The sequence below is a fragment of the Pieris rapae genome, chromosome 13 (assembly GCF_905147795.1).
Source record: "Pieris rapae chromosome 13, ilPieRapa1.1, whole genome shotgun sequence".
In the NCBI taxonomy this organism is placed as follows: domain Eukaryota; kingdom Metazoa; phylum Arthropoda; class Insecta; order Lepidoptera; family Pieridae; genus Pieris; species Pieris rapae.
Genome location: NC_059521.1, coordinates 143,434 through 164,942, shown reverse-complemented (window position 1 = coordinate 164,942; position 21,509 = coordinate 143,434). Strand labels below are relative to the sequence as shown.

At 40.2% G+C, this 21,509-nt stretch overlaps 3 protein-coding genes across 6 annotated transcripts in view; 1 reads left to right on the top strand and 2 right to left on the bottom strand.

Moving 5' to 3' along the window:
* Positions 1 to 754: 754 nt before the first annotated feature.
* On the top strand, positions 755 to 8,566 carry LOC111003474 (protein virilizer). Its single transcript, XM_022273988.2, has 9 exons — positions 755 to 1,057; positions 1,163 to 1,454; positions 2,111 to 6,807; positions 7,242 to 7,493; positions 7,569 to 7,716; positions 7,799 to 7,931; positions 8,058 to 8,132; positions 8,244 to 8,314; positions 8,379 to 8,566. The coding sequence occupies exons 1-9, from the start codon at positions 962 to 964 to the stop codon at positions 8,441 to 8,443; spliced, it is 5,829 nt and encodes a 1,942-aa protein (XP_022129680.2). The 5' UTR covers positions 755 to 961; the 3' UTR covers positions 8,444 to 8,566.
* On the bottom strand, positions 8,544 to 14,135 carry LOC111003475 (transcription initiation factor TFIID subunit 4). Of its 2 annotated transcripts, XM_022273990.2 has the most exons (9): positions 13,525 to 14,135; positions 12,467 to 12,631; positions 11,552 to 11,719; positions 11,259 to 11,468; positions 10,947 to 11,081; positions 10,259 to 10,608; positions 9,820 to 10,189; positions 9,586 to 9,732; positions 8,544 to 9,493 (listed from the first exon to the last, which is right to left on the bottom strand). In XM_022273990.2, exons 1-9 carry the CDS (start codon positions 13,852 to 13,854, stop codon positions 9,365 to 9,367), a joined length of 2,004 nt encoding a protein of 667 aa, XP_022129682.1. In that variant the 5' UTR covers positions 13,855 to 14,135; the 3' UTR covers positions 8,544 to 9,364. The 2 variants fall into 2 exon arrangements, with proteins under 2 accessions (XP_022129682.1, XP_022129683.1); XM_022273991.2 differs by lacking the exon at positions 12,467 to 12,631.
* A 3,861-nt stretch (positions 14,136 to 17,996) lies between these two features.
* LOC111003465 (E3 ubiquitin-protein ligase znrf2) overlaps positions 17,997 to 21,509 on the bottom strand; it is a 45,711-nt gene continuing 42,198 nt past the window's right edge. For 2 of the 3 annotated variants that reach the window (XM_022273978.2, XM_022273979.2), the window contains 3 exons: positions 18,720 to 18,815; positions 18,530 to 18,635; positions 17,997 to 18,448 (listed from right to left, as the gene is read on the bottom strand). In XM_022273978.2, the coding sequence (XP_022129670.1) occupies positions 18,391 to 18,448; positions 18,530 to 18,635; positions 18,720 to 18,815 (260 nt within the window). In that variant the 3' untranslated portion in view covers positions 17,997 to 18,390. Of the gene's footprint in view, positions 18,449 to 18,525; positions 18,636 to 18,719; positions 18,816 to 21,509 lie in introns of those variants that run through there. The other variant, XM_045630631.1, reaches the window with a different exon arrangement.

Genomic DNA, 21,509 nt, shown 5'->3' with positions numbered 1-21,509 from the left:
GGTTGGCACAGACTATTGGATAAGATTCTTGTTTTTGTTGTGTTCATGTAAAGCCCGACTTTTTGACTTTCCCTGTCCAGTGTTTCAAGCATTTTTTCTAGTTTTGTAGCATTCTCACTGAAGACGGCTATGTCATCTGCGAATCTAAGGTGAGTTAGATGTTAGTTTCGTATCCATAGGCCATGTATCATATAATATCATGTCTTAAGATTTTACGACATGATATATGATATACATATTTTTGATTTATAGATTGGATTTATAGATTGGTTTTGGATATATAAATTTTTGATTTGACTTGATTTGATATTGGCACAGTTGTCATTTTCATACAAATGATAATCCACATACACCGATCCGACCTACCATGGATGGCTGGTACAGACAGATGTCTATTACAATCCGTCGATTGGTTATTGGCACACCTTTATCAATATTTGGATTGATGTCTATCTCAGATGGTTAAAAATTGATGGATATAGTTTATTGGGTTTGGGCGTTAGCCAACTCTCATAAATAGTGTACGATGCTTATTTTGTTTAGTCGGGTTCTTCGTTTCGTTTTGCCTTATTTGTTTGCGGTTTCTATAGAATAGCCCATGCGGGAGCGAATATATCGACGAAACATTCGTGATTACTGTCTTTATAAATAAATATTTTTGGAATTCAAGTTCAATTCCAAATTTTTTAACGATTTACATATATTGTGAGTCTGTGGTAAAATTGTTCTTAATTCGTATTTTTATAACCTATAGTAATCTTTGTCTACCGACTTTCGACAACAGTAGATTGCTTGATTTGTATTTTGTGTTAATAAATTGGAAACTTTAGTAAGCCCAGCTAAAACAGTCAGAGAAAATACAAAAACAACAAACAAATTGTAGTGTAGTTTGATTAGAACCCGCTTAAGGCATCAAGCTCCATACCTACTTATATTTGGTTGCTAATATGACATTTTTCATATGATAGATTCCACTTTGAATTGTGGTCTAAACAGAATGGCTACGGAGAGGGCAGATCTTCTCTTCTTTGATACTTTCTCTCATGATGCCAGTGAGGTAATAACTCTTGGATCTTACATTTTAAAAAGCTTCTTGTTTTATGTAACTTTTTGCTATGAAATGGAATGATATACTTACTTATCTTTTATTAAATTTTTTTAGGAATTGAATTTGGATTTGGTTCAGTTTCCTAAATCAGTTTTTGTAACTGAAATTCGTATTATACCTCTTGGTGCCCGTGTGGAAGGAGACTTTCCTGGTGGTGTAAGACTTGGAGCCACCAACCCCACCAAATTTCACATTGACTTCTTTGTCAATGATCTGGGCAAGCCAGGTGCATGTACATTTGAAGCTCTGGGAAGTTTGGACTATTGTCAGAATGGACAAATTCATATGGAGTGTAGCACAGAAGTAGAACAAGCAAGAATACCGACAGATGGCCTAGTTCTGAGAGGTAAAGTGACTTTATTGACAAACATATAAACTAATAAATTGACCAGATCTACTTACAGTACTGATTTGATATCCAGTGTCTTAAACAAATAAGGACTGTTATGTTAGTAGCTATATAATGGTCTTTGTTAACGGAAAAGATCTTTATTCTTGGTGCTTATTTGCATTTGTTGTTCTATTTGGGTTACTTAAAACAAATAAGGAGAATAATGATTGATAATGTAAACTTCCTGATTTAAAACATGGATTAAAGAAAGTGCCACATTTTTTACTAAGATTATATTATTTTCATCTAAAAAGTATGTTATTGCTTAATATAATGGTTGAATTTAGTAACATGCCATCTCAATGACCATATCTCATACCCATATCATATGGCAGTACAGATAGTTAATTACATTTACTTTATAAAATAATAGTGAACTGAGAAGCGAATGCAAACTAAGGAACATTAAAGGTGCACATTGTAACACAGTCCCTCAAAAAATTGATTTCAATCAATAGATGATATGGCCATGGTTATTGTGTGCAATATCCATGTCTTTGTATAAACAACATTAACTATGAACTTCAATTGGTTTTTAACATCATTATAATCAATCCTCCTATTTGAATTACACAATAAAACAGATTATAAGCATGAATTGTAATTTTCAGGCTGCTATACAACTATCACACTAGCAGTATATGGTCATTTAACTCAGGTATTGCCTGAAACACCATCTGCTGTGAATCCTCCTCCACACATTCAAAGACCTGTCAGTCGAGAAGTTGCAGCTTTACCTGCAAATGTGCCCCAATCATCCGATTGGATTCAAGATGGTACTAACCCCATTCCATCATATACTAGCAATGTCGCTGCAGCTAACCCTGAAAACTATGATGCCAGTGCTTACCCAGAAAACTATGAAAACCCCATGTACAGAGCTGATTATTATGATAATAATGAGCAACCAAAAGACCCTAGAACCTATCATCATTTGGAGGATAACGAATGGGAAAAAGATAGGCATGATTTGAGCTGTGAAAGGGAGCCAGATAGGATCAGACATAGCCCCAGGTCTTTGGAACTCGACCGTGAAAGGCGTGACGTACGAAGCAGACGACGGTCTCTGGACAGGGGGCGAAGTAGAGAGACTTCAAGACACCGAGATCACAGTCATGACATAGATAGAATGGACCGTTCTAGATCGAGAAGCCGCGATAGAGAGTACATTGGAAAGGGAGAGTACCGCATGAGCCGTTCACGGTCCAGAAGTCTAGAACGAGACTGGGATCGCGGTACTTACAAGAAAGACGATTATCGACGCCGTGGCCCTTCATATGAAAGATCACGTGGCGGTTCATTCGAACGGTCTCCATACGATAAAAGAGCACCTTCTTATGAACGCAAAGTACCATACGACAAAGGGACTTATGAAAAACGAATTTCTCCATATGATAAAAGAAGCTCATCTTACGAACGCCGAGGTACTTCTCCTTATGGAAAGAGACATTCTCCGTACCGCGTGCGGGGCTCCAGCTACGGTAGCAGATCTCCGAGCAGGGATGATTCCAGGAAAAGACCCAGAACTCCTCCCTGTGGAAGGCCTCTGTCTCCTCGAGAAGGTGAAGGCAGTCCTATTAATTCATTGCGATCGGAAGAAGGAGACTATGATAGAAGTGGAAAACAAATACCGCGCGTGGATTTCTACCATCAAAGCTACAGACACAAAACTTCAATTCGCAGCCCATCTCAAGAAGGGGACAACACCTATGTGGAGCAGCAACATTCAAGTCTCGTTACAGTTCCTATAGTAGACAATGCAATGAAGGCTGTCGAGTCGCCCGTGCGTAATGTTGAGGATAAATCTATGGACGCCGAACAATTCGAACCGATACTTTCCGATGAAGATATTTGCGATGACTTGGAGGGTTCGTCTTACATGGACGTAGAATACGACGTTCATGAATATGAGGGAGTCGATGACGTTATCAAATATTACAATCCCTTCAAGGACGAGTGGAAGAAATACCAAGCTGTCAACAAGATATATAGGCTCCCTGACGAAGAAGCAGTCGGGGACACCAAAAACGTACTGACTGCAACTTTTGATGAACTCTGTGACGTCTGTGCTGATCTATTCAAAATGTCTGAAATTACAAAATCCACCCAAAAAAGAGACCAAAAGTTCTTCTCGAGTACTTTTCCCGACATTGATAATGCATGTAAAGAGGAATGGGTTCATTTGTGCGAACAATTATTCGTTTCCCTCACAAATCTTTGCAAAGATACCGATGTTATTTTACGAATCTTTCGTGCCTACAGTAGAACAGACAAACCTGACGAGTTTTCTAATATATATAATATGTTGGTTACATTTTGCAAGATCGGATTAAATTTTGAACTGGCTTTGTCTCATCAGCAGCCGACATATAAAATTCGGCACATGAAATGTGGAATACGCCTCGCCGAAGCCCTAATGTCGCATAGACATAACGGACAGGTCATGAAATTGCTGCTGAGTACTGGCATCGACATTCCAATGTTGCTTTTAGAAATATATTCCAAAGAATATATGGCTCTCAGCATTCGCTTAATGATATTAAAAGCTTTAAACGCTTGTTTGTCATCTAAAGCTTCCGTGGACCACTTTATGCAGGAAGCCGTTTTTCCAAAGTTTAATAAAAATGAGAGTGATATCAATAGAAAACCCACGAATGGTTATCGCGCTCTCATTGCCATGATGGAAAGCAATCCCCTTGCTAGGGTCAAATTCTCTATAAGTGCTCTGATCAAAAAGCTCAATGTGTACGAGGCACTAGGGAAACTAAACGATTTAGTCTTGAAACTAAACTCCAAAAATGCAGGAACTCAAAGCGAGTGTGATCTACTCGAAGCCGATACCGAGTTCATTGTTCATTCTCTCGAAGAGATATTGTTTACGTATCGGACGGAGTGCTTTCACCTGTCGCAACCCAAGAGATTTCTGCCAGCGTCGGCTCAGTTCGAAATAAATAAAGAATGTTCCAATGGAACACTTTTGGAATTCTTCAGTGCTCATCGTTTTCTGGAGACTTGTTTGATCTTATTGACTTGTCCGACAACTTGTAACAATTTGGTTATAACTTGTCGTATTCACGACTTAATTTACGAGATGATCAATTCGCACGAGGGCTTGATGTACTTGTATAAGAACATGGCTTCGTGTGAGATATTTTTCAAAATGCTGACACATCCATACAGTCAACAGGGCAATGAAGAGACGTCGTATCCACAAGATGCTAACCTGAGCAATTACAGCGAATTACAAATAATTGGCTTAGAACTCGCGTACCGACTGAAAGCTCTCTATTATCTCGAGGCGATATCCGATATTCAGGCTGGAAAAGGGGACGACAACGAATTAATAGATCGCCTCCAGTATTTGTATTGTCTAAGTTTCGGTAGCGTCGGGAAGACCGCCGTTCCAGATGTGATCGTCATGGCGGATAACGCCGACTGTCTCATGTCTGTGTTTGAATATAATTTGAAAAGTAAAAGCAAGAGTGAATCTCCGTCGAAACAGAAATCTCCCGCCAAAGGTTACGCCATCGAGCTCATCGTATCGGCCATCCGCTACTCGGCGAACGTTCACTTCTTGAAAAAATACGGACAACGACTCATAAACGTGTGCAAAGATCACGATAGATTCGAACCGAGCGTGTCCAGCGTCCTGCAAGAGGCCATACCGTACTTGAAACCCATAGAAAAGCCGGCCGTCTTGGCCGGAGAAGACTTGGCGGAATGTGTAGACATATTGAAGAATAGCCTCGAACATTCGCCGGACCTACCCGGAGAGCTAATGACTTGCCTGAGAATATTGAGGCACTTCTGTGTCTCTGATTATGACACGAAAGCGAACATCGTGTGCGAGACGCCCACAGATGAATATGTCGAATTGAAATATAAGTACAACGTTCTGCAATTATTCTCTCTGGACGGTGTAGCTTATTTGGCAGGTATTCTGGATAAGCTGGCGACACATTTCGAGCAGCCAAGCATGCACACTTCGTTCTTTGCTTCGGTGAAAGGCTTACAACTCGCCCAAATCCTCGTCCCGTGCTTGCGCTTATTGGACGAGATGTTGGCGCGAGTTGTGCGATGCAGAGGCCCGAGATTTAGGGATATAACTGCGGCGCCGATATTGCTCAAAACCTACGGACTTGCGAAATCCTATCCCCTCGGATGCATCGGCCATCGCACCGCGACAAAAGCTGCCGAGGCTTCCGTTCGTGCGCTGCTCGCGTACGCGCAGCCGATTGCCGACGACGCCAAAGACGGGGACTCCATCCGGCGCGGACCGTGGACGTCGCTATGTTCAGAAGTAATATCCTACACAATGACGGCGCCGCACACGTTTGTTCCCGGTTTGCTTATCTTTTCAGAGCTATTGCCTCTCCCTTTACCGATACAGACTAAGGCGCCGCCTTCGGATAGGGAACTCGCGGACGCGTCCAACGAAAGGCGTCTGTGGTCCGCCCATTTGCACGCATTGACTAATGATTTGACCGACATGATTCAAATTATTTGTATGTCTACATATCGACCAGTCGTGCACATGTTGCGCCGAGTATGCATACAAATAGCGGACCTGGCACCGAACACTGCGGCCACAGTCGCGAAGGCGGCCGTCGGGGCCGTCATACGAGAGATTAAAGAGGGCGACCCCGCTTCGGCCGATATGGCTCGAGTCTTAGGATTTCTTGCGTGTCTCGTATCGCACGCTCCCGTGAAATGCGCGGTTATTTACGGAATGAGCAACGGGCCGAAAGCTACCGAACTTCAGGCCGCACTTTGCGGTTTGTTGAGTTCATCTCACGCGTCGAACGACCACGCGGCGGCTCAAGAGTGCGCCGCTCACACCCTCGCCGCCCTCTGCGATGCCGAAGTGACATTGACGCCTTTGACTGCAGCGAGCGACACCGTATTGGCCAACTCGTTACCCAACAAAGAAGCGTTGAACGCTTTCCTGGACGCCACGGCCGAATATCTCGGCTCGCCCACTAAGAGCACTTCCGTGGCGTCCTCCATCCTGCGTTCTTACTATGTGCTCACCGAACACGATTATGGATTTCAACATTTTAGAAAGTGTGTGGCGAAACGGCGCGAGTGCTCGAGCAAGTTCTTCAAATGGGTCGTGGAGGGCGTCAGCGAGGACAAGGCGGAGTGTCTGAATCTGTACATGGATCTGATAAAGGTGTTGAGGAGTGAAGAAGGAGTGGGTCCTCTCGGCAGGAAGGGAGTTCTGACCCCGACTGACGTCGCCGACATGGTCGGCTATGCGCCGGGGGCGGAGGATCACCCGATCACAACTCTTGAGAAAATACTTAGAGTGAGTTTATTTATTTATTTTAAAAAGGCACACTAACGAAACACATACAAACACTTACAGAGAACACATGATATACAAAAACACAATTCATGCATGTGCATCCATGACGAGCGTGCCCAACAGTTAATGGGGAACAAAAGGAGAAAAGAATCATATAATAAAAATAAGCGACAGTAAACTGGATCAAGAAATACAAATGCAATTTAAAAAAATCTTTATTCCTACTTTGCGGTTGTTATTATCGGTAACAGTAGTTGCATAATTGGATCTGTTTCGAGAAGAATCGCAACCGACGTTCGCTCTCACTGCCCGAATGTGAAAAAGGGACTGATGTGTGTAGTTTGTTTCTCTTTAGGAGGAAATGCAACTGACTTATAACGTTTGGTATCATTAAAACTACCAAGTTATTTAATATACTTTTTTTTAAATATTAGGAAAGAAATGCGGACGAAGAAGCTATATCCAACGCGAACTTTCTGTATGCAACATTGCAAAAGCTCCCCGAAACGGAGGTCGCCATCCCGTCGAACGACCCTCCGGAGCCTCCGGCGGCTCCGGAGCCCCTGGTGACTCAGTTTGGGTCCCGGCAGGTGTACACCCTTGACTGCGGCGACGAACGGCTCACTAGCGGCTATTGGCTCAACGTCCCGGTCGCCGGAGACGACGACGTCAACGATACGGAACTGGTGGGACCTTCGACCGGCTCTTTTGAGAGAAACGGGATGAAGCACGTCGTTCATTTTTATCGGTTTCGCCACCAGGTGCCGTGTGACGTGTTGGAGATCGCGAACAGCTACTTGTCGACGGGCGGCGGTGAGGCGTTGGCGGCAGCCGTGCGTCGTCTGGCCGGATGCCTCGACGCCAGGCCAGACCCTCTGCAGCTTCCCGCCGACGACAAGAGACCGGCTGGTAAACTTCTCCCCGAGCTATGGCAATCTGCGCATTTCAAAACTGAAGACAATTCAGAATACCCATAACGCTTTCGTTTCAGTGGCTCTGAGCCGTGTGCGAGGCGAGGGCGGCGCCGACGCCTTCCGCTCTCGTCCGCCCAACACCTCTCGCCCGCCCTCGCTCCACGTCGACGACTTCACGGCCCTGCATCAGCCGTATGCCCCCAACACCAGGTGACAATCGGAGTCTCTGTTCTCGATATCTATAAGTTGTTACTCACTCCCCAGAGTCTGACTTTAGACTTTTTCTAAATAAATGTAAATTTTAGAACGTTCCCTAAAGGCAAGTTATATGTCCAGGGGCGTCCGCCGCGGCGCAGCTCCGGACAGAGGCAGATTCGCCAGCTCGGCTCCGCACCAGCACTACCGACAGCTGTGAGTCCTCCCTCTGTTCTCTTACTTACTTCTCTGACTTTATTCTCTTCGAAGTCCCAAAAGCATGAACGTGTACGTACGATGTGCTCAAAAGAACTTTAAATCGAATAGACGCGGTCGCGGCGCTTGGGAAATGGGCGCTCAGCACTTCGGCCACTTCCCGCCCGCGCAGTACATGATGGGTGAGCTATTCTTTATATTGTTTTTATTATTTTTTTATGATTATTAATGAAAACACTCGTTCAGGAGGCATGGGCTGGGGCGGCGGAAGGATGCAGCGGGGACCCAGACACCGTTCGTTTATGCGTTAATTGGACGATTACTTATTTCAGATCATTAATAATAACAATTTTGGGTGTAATAATGCTAAGACTACTGTAATAGATGACTGTTTAAAATTAAACGATTATGTCGAGTTAGTTTTTATTAAAATATTATGAGTTATTATTTACAAGATTCAATCACTTTGTTCGTCGAGATGTTCCTAAACCTACGGAATAAAATGTTTGAAGTGAACTAAGCGATCGCAGTCTCCGTTCCGTCTAAATTAAGGAAAGTTTAATGACATGTCATCAGTTGTCTGTATTCAGTTTAGAACGACCTTTTTTAATGAAAACAAAACAAAAACAGAAGAGATCGCTAAACAGCAGCAACAGCAAATTATGTATTTTTATTATTTTTAATTGAATCATTTTTATTCTGCAATAAATGTCTCATGTCAATGTCACCATTTTGACAAGCATTTGTACGAGCTCCGGTTACGGGGTTATTTGCTAAAAACCAATTTTTAATGTATATTTATAATTACGAGAATATTAATCTACCAAGTTGCCTCTCGAAAAAACTACTGGAGGTAGACTGAAAGAGAGTCGACGCGTAAAATCATTTGTCCAGCCATGTAGACGATATTTTGTTTAAAAGAACAATTGAACGTATTTTTTTTTTCACAAAAATCAATTAAAAATACTAGCGACATAATTTTGATAGGAAACTTGGAGATATATTCTCCTAATAAAAATTTAGTTTTTAGCACATAGCCGATGAACGCACTGATCCTGTAGCCGGATCTTACGAGATCCGGCCTACGAGGGAAATTCGCAATTAGTCAAATGGGAGAACAATGGACTCAATGCAGTGTACATTAATACAATAATATGAACCGGAACCGAGTGCTCGACTCGTCATGCTTTCCGGAATGAAACGGCTTCCTTCCCCGACATCGCGGAAGCTCCTTATCTCAGGTAGCTCCGGAACAGAAGAGTGGTGTAGGCCGTGTCTCGCTCTTGCTCCAGAAGAAAGATCATGTCCCGCAGGTTGATGCGCTTCAGACGAGTCCTCAGGGCCAGTTGACTGCGACCCGGCTGCAAATTAAAAAACAAGCAGTGGCGATGGGAAACGACAATTTCGGCAGTCAACAATGGGTTGACAAGGATTTGCGTAAAGAGCTACTGACGAAAGAGTTGTTCCCCGGGACGCTGGCTCCGCTGTCCGCCGGCCCGTCGAGCCTGGCCTTCTTCCTGGGCCCGATGGCCTGCAGAGCGGTCAGGTTGGCCTCTCGCTGCCGCAGCTCTTCCAGCTCGGCGCGCTGCATTTCCTTCGCCTGCGGACAGTCAATTCGTGAATGAAGAGTCGATTCGTGCCGATGAAACTAATTTCTTCAGGCGGGTGACCGGAGCGGGGCCCGTACCTTGGCCTTCAACTTGGCCTGTTCCGGATCCTCGTTCTTGGAGCGTGACTTGGCGGCCCTGAGAAGAATCTCTCTCTCGGAGTCCTCCCTTCTCTTCCGGTCCACGCGGTCCAGCTCCTCCAGGAACTTCAACTGACCCTTCACGTCCTGGGTGACGTCGTAGCAGGAGTCGGTCTTGATCAAGAGATCGCTCCTCTGCTGGGCGACGACGGCCAGCTTCTCCAGCAGGCTCTTGAGCCTCTCGTGCACGGCGTGACACACGAGGCTGCTCACTTCGGCCGACGCGTCTTCCAGGCCGTGCTTTCCGATGACGGCCTTCACCCGGTTCTGCATGATGCCCATCGGCACCAAGTACTCGTCCTTTATGGACCTGAAACGATTCGTATCATCACTACAATGTCACACGAAGACGGTCGACGGAGGAACGGCGGTAGGAGACCTTATCTGAGTGCCGATGAGTTCAGTCGAACCCAGAATCCTCTGGGTTTCCTCGGCCAGGTTGACGCCTCCCATGGCCGCCACGTCGTTGATGTCGTCGTCCCCGGTCATCTTGTCGTCGCCGAATGGCTGGGTGAACTGCAGAGTGGACTTCTTCTCTTTGTCCTTGAGCAGAGATTTTCCGGGCGTGAGGACGGTGGAGAGGGCCGCCGAGGGATTCCCGGGCCTCGCGAAGTTCGCTTTGCTGTTCACCGTCATTGTTTTGCCGACTTTCGTCACGTTGATCTTGGTATGGAGTGGAATGTTCTGCAACACCGCTATGGAGCCCCCGGGTTTGGCCGTCGCTTTTTGCTGAAATATATCAATCGAACGCAAGCTTCGAGTTATTTACTTGCTTTGGAAGCGACCACGATACTTATATTTTCAATTTATGTTCTTTTTAAAACCACCAGTTGTTTAAACTGGGTGAGTATTTTAGAAAGCTTATAAAGTGATTGTTGCATAGAAAATATTAAAAAGAATACAACTAAATGGGGCAGAATTGACCGAGACCCGAAGTCTAATGAAGAAATCGTAGTCCAAATCCTTGCAGGTCAGAGAAAACTAAACTCTACCCAAACATGACGCACGACGGAAACGTTTCCAAAGGCATCAGAGCTTGGGGGAATAAAAGACGAGTGTTCACTGACCATTTGTACGTTGGTGACGAGCGTTGTCTGAGCTTGAGCGGGCGGGGCGAAGGCTACGAGTGGGGAGGGGGGGTTGATGCCCTCGATCACCAGCTCCTTGGTGCACATGGACTGGCGCAGCAGGGGCAAGCTTTTCTGCAAACACATGGAAGCGATTTACGTGATTTTCTGTCACTAAGTCGAGGCCTACGAGAGTACGAGTTTCTAGGTGACATGTTTTAATAGTGTTCATTTCGGTAGAAAGGTTGTTATTACTAGCAGAAAAAATCTTTACGAGTTAGAATAAAAGAATAGAGCAAAATATAATTTCACCTTTAAGAAGCCTATGAGGCACGGCTGCGGACTGGCATTCAAGAGCCTCTCGAGTCGATCGCAGAACTCCTCGGGTTCCACCTGAGCATCGATGAGCTCCTGTATGAGGTTTCTCACGTTCCTCTCCACCGATTTGGGCTCCTTACTCGAAAGATCCAACAGGTTCGCCAGAAAGTTTCGGCACTTCTCCTTCGTGTTGTCCAAGGGCTTCTGTGTGGTTGTGAATGCAAAGGAAATTGTGAGTCTCTTGTGCATATTTTTCTATTCAGTCAGCACGCTTAGTGAAGACTCACCTGAGTGGTGACGACGGGGGCCTGCGGAGCCGAAGACGGCGGAGCGCTCTGGGCTGCGGAATGGGCGGTCTGGGCGGACGTGGCCTGGGCGGAAGGAGCGGGCGCCGGGAGCTGCGCCGCCATCTGTGGCACTGCGACGCTCGTCGACGCCGTTACCACGCCGGGGTGCTGCGACACAATCCACTCAGTCACATGTTACCCCACTCTCATACTTATTCCACTAAAACCATCACCATAACTTAAAACACGATCAATGGTGATGCCATTAGGAGCCCACTTAATTTGATTTGATAAAAATCTACCCAACAATCATCAGTCAATAAAATATTGGTAAAATAAAAATCAGAAACAACATACACAACAACTACTTAATAGATTCATGATAGACATTTGTGAAATTTCACTTGTTCAATAATAACAATTTTATCAAACTGCCTAGCCTGATAAAAATGAGTAAAGTAAAAATATAAAATACTACAGTTAAACATCCACACAACAAGCTTGTTAATACTGTTAGATAGTATTACTAAACAAATTAAATAGCATAGAAATGCACCAAAAGGCCAGTTAACAGAGGTACTTTTTTTGTTTTTGAACTAAAGAGGAATGTTTTGTAATATTATTTTATGCACACTACCACTATAAATAAAATTCAATAAAACATTCTCATTAAATATAAAAACCAAAAAATCTTGACATTTTATATAGTTTATAACAACAAAAAAAGTTCCAAATCTAGTTAAAAAATGCCATCCAAATGTTCAAAAGTCATCTAATTGATAAATAACATCACATGCACCGCAACCAAAACATGCATGACACTGAAATTGTTAAGTTTGAGGTGTGGAAAATAGGAAAAACAGAAAGCCAGCAGGATTTCTAATATCAGCGTGACGATGCCTTCGTCCTACTTACTGCCGGCACGGTTGACAGCCGGAGGGTCTGTGGCTGAGGTGCCGTGAGGGTGCTGCCAGCCGGTGCCGGACCCACCCTCAGCAGCTGGTATTGACCATTCTCTGTCTTTAACAACAAATGACCCTGCTGCCCCTGTTGTAGACTTTGAAGTGTTTGCAGCGTTATCTAAAAATTAACCCTAGTTTCAATTTTGATATTTGAGACAGGACAAAGTATATTTATAAAATCTGAGATGATAAAGCAGGTCATTTGCTAATACCTAAGATAAGCGGGATTCTAGGTGCCACTTGATGAACATTAATGCATGTGATAGACAGCTTTTGTATATACAATTTTGATTTGTACATGAATAATTATAAAGATATATTCTAATCTGTGAAACAACAAGCAATGTATACAATTTAAAACCACATGTATATATATTTTAAACTGTCTCAGAACTGCGTCATAGCATTAGTAATGTTAAATTTTATTAAAACAAAGAACAAGTTCACCAAAAAGGATTGTGACATTATTATGTAAACAGGGTGTAGATATGTAATGAATGTGTAACCAGTTCTCTCATTAGTGCAGATCAAAATTATTGAATTCATCGACATCTTTATATTAGAATAAACAGTATGTTTATAGTTCTCATGCCTAAACAAGGTTCTGTTGTAAGCTAGATGATTGTGTTATATGTTTCTTAAGATACTAGAGACACTTTATGACTTAAAACTGTGAGGATTTTCACCTTCATACACTAGTGGTATTGTGTTATACATTAAATATCAGTCATGCACTGTACAAAAAAATGAGATGAAAATGATTATTTCATGATGTCAGCAAAAGCTCCAAGTAATTTTATACTACATATGTAATAAGCTAATACTGAAATATTGGATTTGAATAGAAAGTCACCAAACTTCCAGTGAAGTAAAAGATGAATATATTTTAATATCTTTAGTTTCCTTATTGATTATTGAAATATATCATAATATAAGTGAAGACGTTATTGAGAAATTGTATTATGTTAGAGAGACAAGCATTATGAATAAAATAAAGGTTCAAAAACTTACACCAGGTACAGCAGCTCTTGTTCCCACCACTTGTGGAGTTCCAATGACAACTCGCGGGGAGACTGTTGCAACTGACTTTTGAGCAGAAACAGATGGAGCTCCAGGTCGTGTATTAATTATCTGAACATTTGGAATAATGGATTGTTGTCCTGATCCTACATTTTGTGTTGTCACTACTACATTTTGCCCTCCTGGTTTATTTATAGTCATTACATTGGGAATTGTATTTGAAATGCTTGAGTTAACTGTCATTGGTACAGTCATCATCCCAGATTGCATGTTGACTTGTCCTGTAGTTGTGCCTTGCTTTATCACAAGTGGTGGCTGCATGATTGTTGTGTAGATGTAGAAGATACAAAGCACTGATATTACACTTCATATACACGTCATCTGCGTAAGTAATAGATATACTGAGGAGTGGTGCTGACTTATTTAATTAAAAATTATGCATTGGAATGGATCTAACAATACTGAATACACTTCTTTTTTTTAATTACATTAAACCATTACGAAATATTGTTAAAGTAACACCAAAAACTCGGACGAAATTTATATTCTTACTATGCAGTTATACTAAAGTTATAGTAAAAAATACAATGCCTTTCAGTAATTATTAAAATACTTATTCCTATTTTAATTAATAGTAATAAAATAAAAATATGAACGACACATAATCGTCCACAGATATCTAATTATCTAATATCTTCATGTAAAACAGTATATGTCAGAGTCAAAACTCAAACGAGTACACAAGCACAGATCATTATACAAAACAAGTTTTGTAATTAATTTAATGGCCAAAGTAAATAAAGGATTTGTTATACTTAAAAAATTCGGTGCCTAATTGTCTATAAAATACGTTTATGTTGTTGACGAGATTTAAGTACTTCCACAAACATATTGTAATATAGTAATGTATATATAAGGTATAGTAACTTATTTTTTTTCAAATATCTTGGAGCTAGACTCTTGGTTTTTGCTGAGTGTTTTGCTCTTGGTAGCCTGTAAAAAAAATCTCAATGCTCAACATTAATAATTTCTTTTTATTTACTCGTATTTTATTCGTAATTTACTCATTGTGCTGTCTAAACCGTCGTGTCATATTCTCTTATGGGTCATATGCAATTGTACTGCAGAGTTAAAGAGACAAATTTATGAATATCGCCATGAAGTACAACATAAAGTATTATTGTATCCTTACTTAAAGCTAAGCTATTGAATTGGTTATCACGCCAGTTTTTTTTTAATCCCTGAATCACAACGACAATATTATAATTAAATATAAACCAAATTTATTCAGAATTTATTTAAAAAGTAAACAAAGATGGCGTACCTTCAAACTGATAGGGTGGACTAGCGGCTATAGTAATAAATAAAAATATATAACGTAAATACTTTAAAACATTGTTACAATTGTGTACTTGTATAATATGAGAAAATAATATATATATTTATAATGACACCCACACATCAATAGTAAAAAAAAACGTAATCCAATTTCAAATGCATTGCATCATAGACAAGTATACGTGGTCAGAGTCACGACCTTCCAACATCTTCTCCTGATGTTCAATCATGTTGCTGTACATTCATTAAATTTGCACAGTGTCTTTCAAACTTTATTTTGTCATTACGTCAGTTAACTGAATTTCTGTGGGACAGTAGTACAATATTTATTAATCCATGCACGAAGTGTTCATTTATAAAATGGTACAGAACGTCTATGTGCTTCGACCTTTTGATTTGAGATGCAATACTTTATCTTTATCTTTATTCATATTCATAGCCGCAACACTGTTGAGTTTGCTGCGGCTATGTCGACGATAGCGCTATAGTATAGGCTATATCTTGGATGCCCATCCACCGGCAGCAATCCGACTCGATGTAAGCATCGATGTTCTCTGTCGGTTTGTTTCGTTTGAACAAAATGACTTTCTCTTTGGTTCCCACTAAATATTTGAATATTTTTTTGACTTGTGTGACGTCTTCTCTAGTGGGATTTTCGACCTTCCTGCTAACGAGATTGACCACTTGTGCGATATCTGGTCTGGGTCTGGTTGACAGGTACAGTAAACTTCCCACTGCTTCGCTATATGGATATTCCTTCTCCTGGGCAGTTTCCTGAATCGACTTTGAATCGCTACTTGCGGGCGTGTCACAAGGTTTGGCATTTTCTATGTTGTATTTTTCCAGTACGTCATTTATGTAGGATCTATGAGCAAGAATTATTCCTTCTTTTGAATTATTAATTTCTATACCCACATATTTATCTACTTACTTGGATTTTCTTTATTTTTTATTTCAAATTTGGTTTCAAGTTTCTTTAAAATAACTTCGATCTTTTTCATTTCTTTTCCTATGACAAGTCCGTCATCAACGAATAGTCCGATTATTATTGATTTATCTTCGTTTATGAAAACGCGTAGATCTATTTTGATTGTTTTGAATCCCAAATCAAAAATCGCTTGGGTAAAAGCTTTGTTTCATATAAATGGAGCTTGTTTTAATCCGTACTAAACTATTTTAGTAGTATTGCTGGCAGTCTCGTAGCCAACAGGTAATTTCATATGAACTTCATCTTTTACCTCTTCATATAAAACAGCTGTCTTGACGTCTAATGTCATGATAATAAATATTAAACAATAGATTTAGATGCGGCAATTCTAATAAAGTTTTTAATGTGGATTGGCTTACTACTGGGCTAGAAATGCCTTCGATCTCCAGGTTTCCTTTCTGCTCGCATCCACGTACGACTTATCTATCTTTACTCTGAAATACCCATGTATTCGACAGTATTTTACGTCCTTTGGCTTCTGACTTCTCTACTAATACCCAGGTGATATTTTTCTGTTATGATTCCTTTTCAGGTTCTGGAGTAAGAGCGTTTTTCAGGAGTACCGCCATATTGCATATTTTCGATTACTTTTACATCGTTAATAACAAGATCAATCCATTTCGGTATATAGATTCTAAAACCTTTTGTATATTCCGCATATCCTAAGAATACTCCTTCTATGGCTTTGGTTATGAATTTTCCTCTTCGGTTTTTGTTCATCACAAACGCTCTATTTCCAAATAAGTGTAGTTGATCTTTGAGGAATTTGTCAAATTCTTTAGACCTGTATTCGCCTCCATTATCAGATTGTAGATTTTGAATTTTCTTTTTATTCATAAGGAGAACTGTTTCAACAGTTCAACATAGTTTTTATATTCCTTGAATTTATCGATTATTTCAATTGATAAATTCAAGATCGGGCATTGATTCATTCTCAAATGGGCCACACACGTCACTGTGAATTATCTGGAGCACTTCGGTAGAGATTATTTATCCATGGCTTTGGAATATTTGGTAGAGTATGGTAGAGTGGACAATTTTCCTTTGATACAAGTCTTTTGGCAATAACTGGCAATAAACTCTCCACCAGTCTTTTTATTCGCCAAGATTTTTTTCTTTTACCCAACGTTTGTAAGGAGCTGCAACCACTACACCATGTTCCATATGACCTCTTGACTAATAAAGAATAATAAAATAAATTAAAAACAAAGATTTGTCCTCTATCAGCAGGAGGCATGATGAAATATCCTATATCTTACATTCTCGCACTGTTTGCAACGAAAGTCAAAACTGTTGCTATACATAATATTATCAAATGTTCATTGGAGCGACCTAATAAGAACTCGCAATTCACTCATATCTTATCTTTTTTATATATTAAAATGTTGTGTTAGCGTACTGCCACTTAGAGCTACTTTTTCTAAATTTGACGCTCTAGTTCAAACAATTTGTATGACTCAAAACTTAAGAGTGGCGAAAAGTTTCTTGCCAGTTCTTCTTGCCCGCTCTACGCCCTAGACTAGCGAACTGGTAGTAAATGTAAATTTAAAAATAAATTAACTTCTTTTCTGACGTTCATAACTTTAGGTTCTTGTTTTCTTATATGAATAAAGTTATTTTGAGTTAATATAATGTAAAGACCTGTTTTCAGGCAGAATAAGTCGTTACTTCCTATGTGTCTTCGATTGAGCTCAATGGGAATTAAATTCCTCATAGATGGCGTTATGCTAAATCTTGCTTTATTTGTTTAACTGTTAACCAAACAAAAAACTGGTTGGTTAATAATAGCAGTCCACCGCCCAGGGACACACTGCCCGATGACAAAATGCTGTAACGCGCCATGCTCGAAGGTCAAAATTATATTGCATAATTTGGAAGGCGATGTTGTAAAGATAACAGAATACTGACACAAAATTGCTATGAGTTATTACTCAGTCCCGAGTCAGTTTGATTTCTTCTAAACAAATTGAAGAAAACGTTATGAGATTTATAAAATTCAATTATTATAATAATTTATAAATTCAAGAAATAAAAGTGTTGGAAATATCTTTAATGTTTCGTTACAAAGAAAATAAAACACATGTACATTTGGTATGACATTTTACTTACTTTTATGATGAGAAATAAAACAAATATCGAAAATTTAGAAACAAATCAACTTTATTACCAAGATGAAAAAAGATCAAATGATATAATACATAAGCTAAACAGATATGTGTACTGCGATAATCCAAAACAACTACGCTTATGCAACATAACGTCACTATACATAATAATATACAATATAATTATTCATAAACAAACGAAACTAGAACCATGTAAAATTTTAATTACACTGTGAATTTCGCGCAGCGCTTCCTCTATCCTCGGAATTGTCTTTATTTAGATTTAATTAAACGGTAAAATATCTCACTAGCACAGTAATATTTACAAGGCCCGGAGGCGGCAGTCTTCACTGTATAAAAGTATCACTCGCGACATGGCACACGTTGGGCGTTAGCGGCGGGGCCTTTGGGGCAGCCGCGCGACCACTAGTCGCCGGGGTGCTCGGGGCACGATCTGTTCACTTCGAACCATTGGTCTATACATCTGGAAACGAACGGTGGAGTGAGTATTACAGAGAGTTCCATGAATTCAATTAAAATATGTACAGACATAATTATTACTTACCCCTTGTGGTAAATACAGAGACAGGGCAAGCGGGCGATGGTGTCGCCGGCGCAGAGCTCTTCCAGGCAGATTACGCATTCGCCCTTCGAGTCACTCAGGACATCCTCTGAAACATTATATTTACCTCATTACATTCTGACTCGTGACTATATATATATATTTATATATTTTATTGGGAAAGTCGACATACCATTATAAGACAGACGAGGCCTGGTGAGACACATGACGAGATGACATTCGATGTCGTCCGGCAACACGAATTTGCTGCATACTGGACATTTGATTCCTGTAAATGCAACAATTGGTATCATTAGAACCACTCTACCGAATAGATCGAATCGAACGTGACACTCGTTTTCCTTTGGACAACCTTTCCTTTGGAGTTGTGCATCAACCTTCAGGATTACTTTGAAATGATTTTTTTTTAAAGTATGCAAATATTTCAGATTAAATTATATAAATGTGGAGAGACTGGCCCTTAATCTTAAAAAAAATAATATTCAAAATTGAACTGCAGAAAAATAAATAAATGTAGCCGGGAAAAGAAAATTTACTTGTAGTATTTGCGTTTTTTTTTAATTGATTCTTATTGATGTTTTATTCTTTTGACAATTTAATTATTTTTACCAGCAGCATTGCTGGGTTAGCTTTTTAACTCGATTTTTAACTTAATCGAGAGTTTCTGAACCATAATATAAATTTATTTTGTTTTTTATATAACTTCTGCACTTCTTGCACCCATCATTTTTTTTTTATTTCTTTCTTTTCTTACTAGGGTTGCCTGGAAGAGATCGCTTGTTAGCGATAAGGCCGCCCGTTGCATCCCTTGTAATTTATATATGAAAGAAAGAAAGAAAGAAATAACTTTATTAGGCACAAAATACAATAATTGTTTCTATAAAGTAGAGTGCTCTGGCCCCCACACTAGGATTCCCTGTGTTGTGGGCAGCCAGTCTCTTCCTTTATATTGTGTAAGTCGTGTTTCTTTAGCAACGAAGTGTAAATAAATAAAATAAATAATATGGATACTTCGTCCGAACAAGCTGCTCAAATTGTAGCATTGGTGCAAGAGGGCTTGGATAAACGAACGATTGGTAGAAATTTAAACCAGTCTACGGTTTCTAGAATACATATACAGAATGGTTGGACCATTTGCTGGTCTAAAAGTAATCTGTAGTTGACAGACAAGAAAATTTGACATTAATGCAGAATAAAGTTTTAAGGTCCTTTCCGGTACACAAACTTAAACTTAAGGATATGACCCTACGCTGTTTTAAAGTTAACGAACCAATCTAGACGTTTCGATTTAAATCTGTGTAGAAAGTTTGCATGGAGACATGAGACAAGTTTATTAAAAGCTCTATTGTTTCAAAATAAAGATTGTCGGTGGCGAATATCAATATTGTGTTCCCTATAGTGCTAATTGCAGTCGGTACAGGTTTATGTATTAGAATATCTTTTGGTAGCAAGCATAACGTGCCAACAAGTTTAGACGGCGCATGGGTTGCAGGATCTTGGTACACAGTGTTAACTCGGCACGGCAACCACATTGTATTATAATATTTTCTATATATTTGGGAATGTAAATGTCCAATAAACGTATAGAACATATAGCATTATTATCTATTACAATAATATTCATTCTTTTTATAGCTTTCATTTCATTGGCTTTAGTTAATAGTAATATTATAGTTCGTTGTGTTGTTAATTTCAGATTTTGAATATGATAGAGTCCAATTCACTTTACGTCTCGTGGAAATGTTACTCACAGTTTCAGCTACAACTATTTCAAAAAATATGTATACGAAGAATATTTGATGTATTATTTATTGCCTAATATATTATTAATAAGGATTACCATCCTATTTTGTAATAATGCACTGTTCCAAGCAGAATTTTCCATATCCTGTCGAGGGCGGTTTCCGTTTACCTAGAGTGGCTCAGTGGGCGGGGAGCTATGCGCACCGAATCAGTGAGCACACAGCGACAATTTCCCTAGGTACGATAGGTATACAATATCCGGAATATGTCTTTGTTATTGACATTGTTTTATAATCTCGAATAAATGTAGTGAGCTTGGTGATATTTGTATAATTGGATATCAAACATACATAATATATATAACTTTCGAAATATAACAAATTCGATTATTGCCTGAATTTCATCTGTAAGTAAACGCGATAAGAGTTTATACTATGTTTTTACAGCATATGCCAGAATGGTATTTTCGATGAATTCAATCCGAAATCGTTCGAGTGTATAATGCTTTTGGGACTAGCGTTTTTGTCACTGATACCCAATCTCGCTGCCGTGGTAGACTGCAGATTGGCATGCCGTCGCTGCAGGGAAAAGACGGATTTGCCGGAGATGGTGGAGGTTTATTGCGCCATGTGTACTGAGTGTAAAGAGAGAAGGATAGAACGGAATCAAGCTGCAAATGTGAAGACTACCAAAGACGACTGTTATCCTATGCAAGGTACCTTTGGAAAGCTTTCAAACTGTGTTGTATGAACTCTGATAATAATTATTAAATTACAAGTAGTGCTAAGTAATGATTTGAATGAATCACAATTCTCATTAAACTAAAAAATATTTTATTTCCTTAAAATGATTTTTTAGAAATTGCCGACTGTCCCGATCCGTCTTGCGAAGAATTGGAACAAACGCAAAGGTTACCATTGAAAAAAGTCGTGACCTCAACGACGAGCACAACCACGACTCGTCGACCGTGCCCCAGCACACCCTGCAAGAAGCCCACACCATGTTACTGTATGCCCCTGATACCGCAGGCTATGTGCCCTTGCCCGGTGCAAAGCCAAGTGACCGCTGAGACAATTAAACAGAAGCTGATGTTGCCAGAGAACGAAAAAGACTATACCTATGTGTACGTGGGGGTACCGAAAGGCCTTTTAAACGAAAACTAGAAAACTGTGTGATCATTTTGACCCGTTAGCTAAGCAACTCAGTTAACTTATATTGT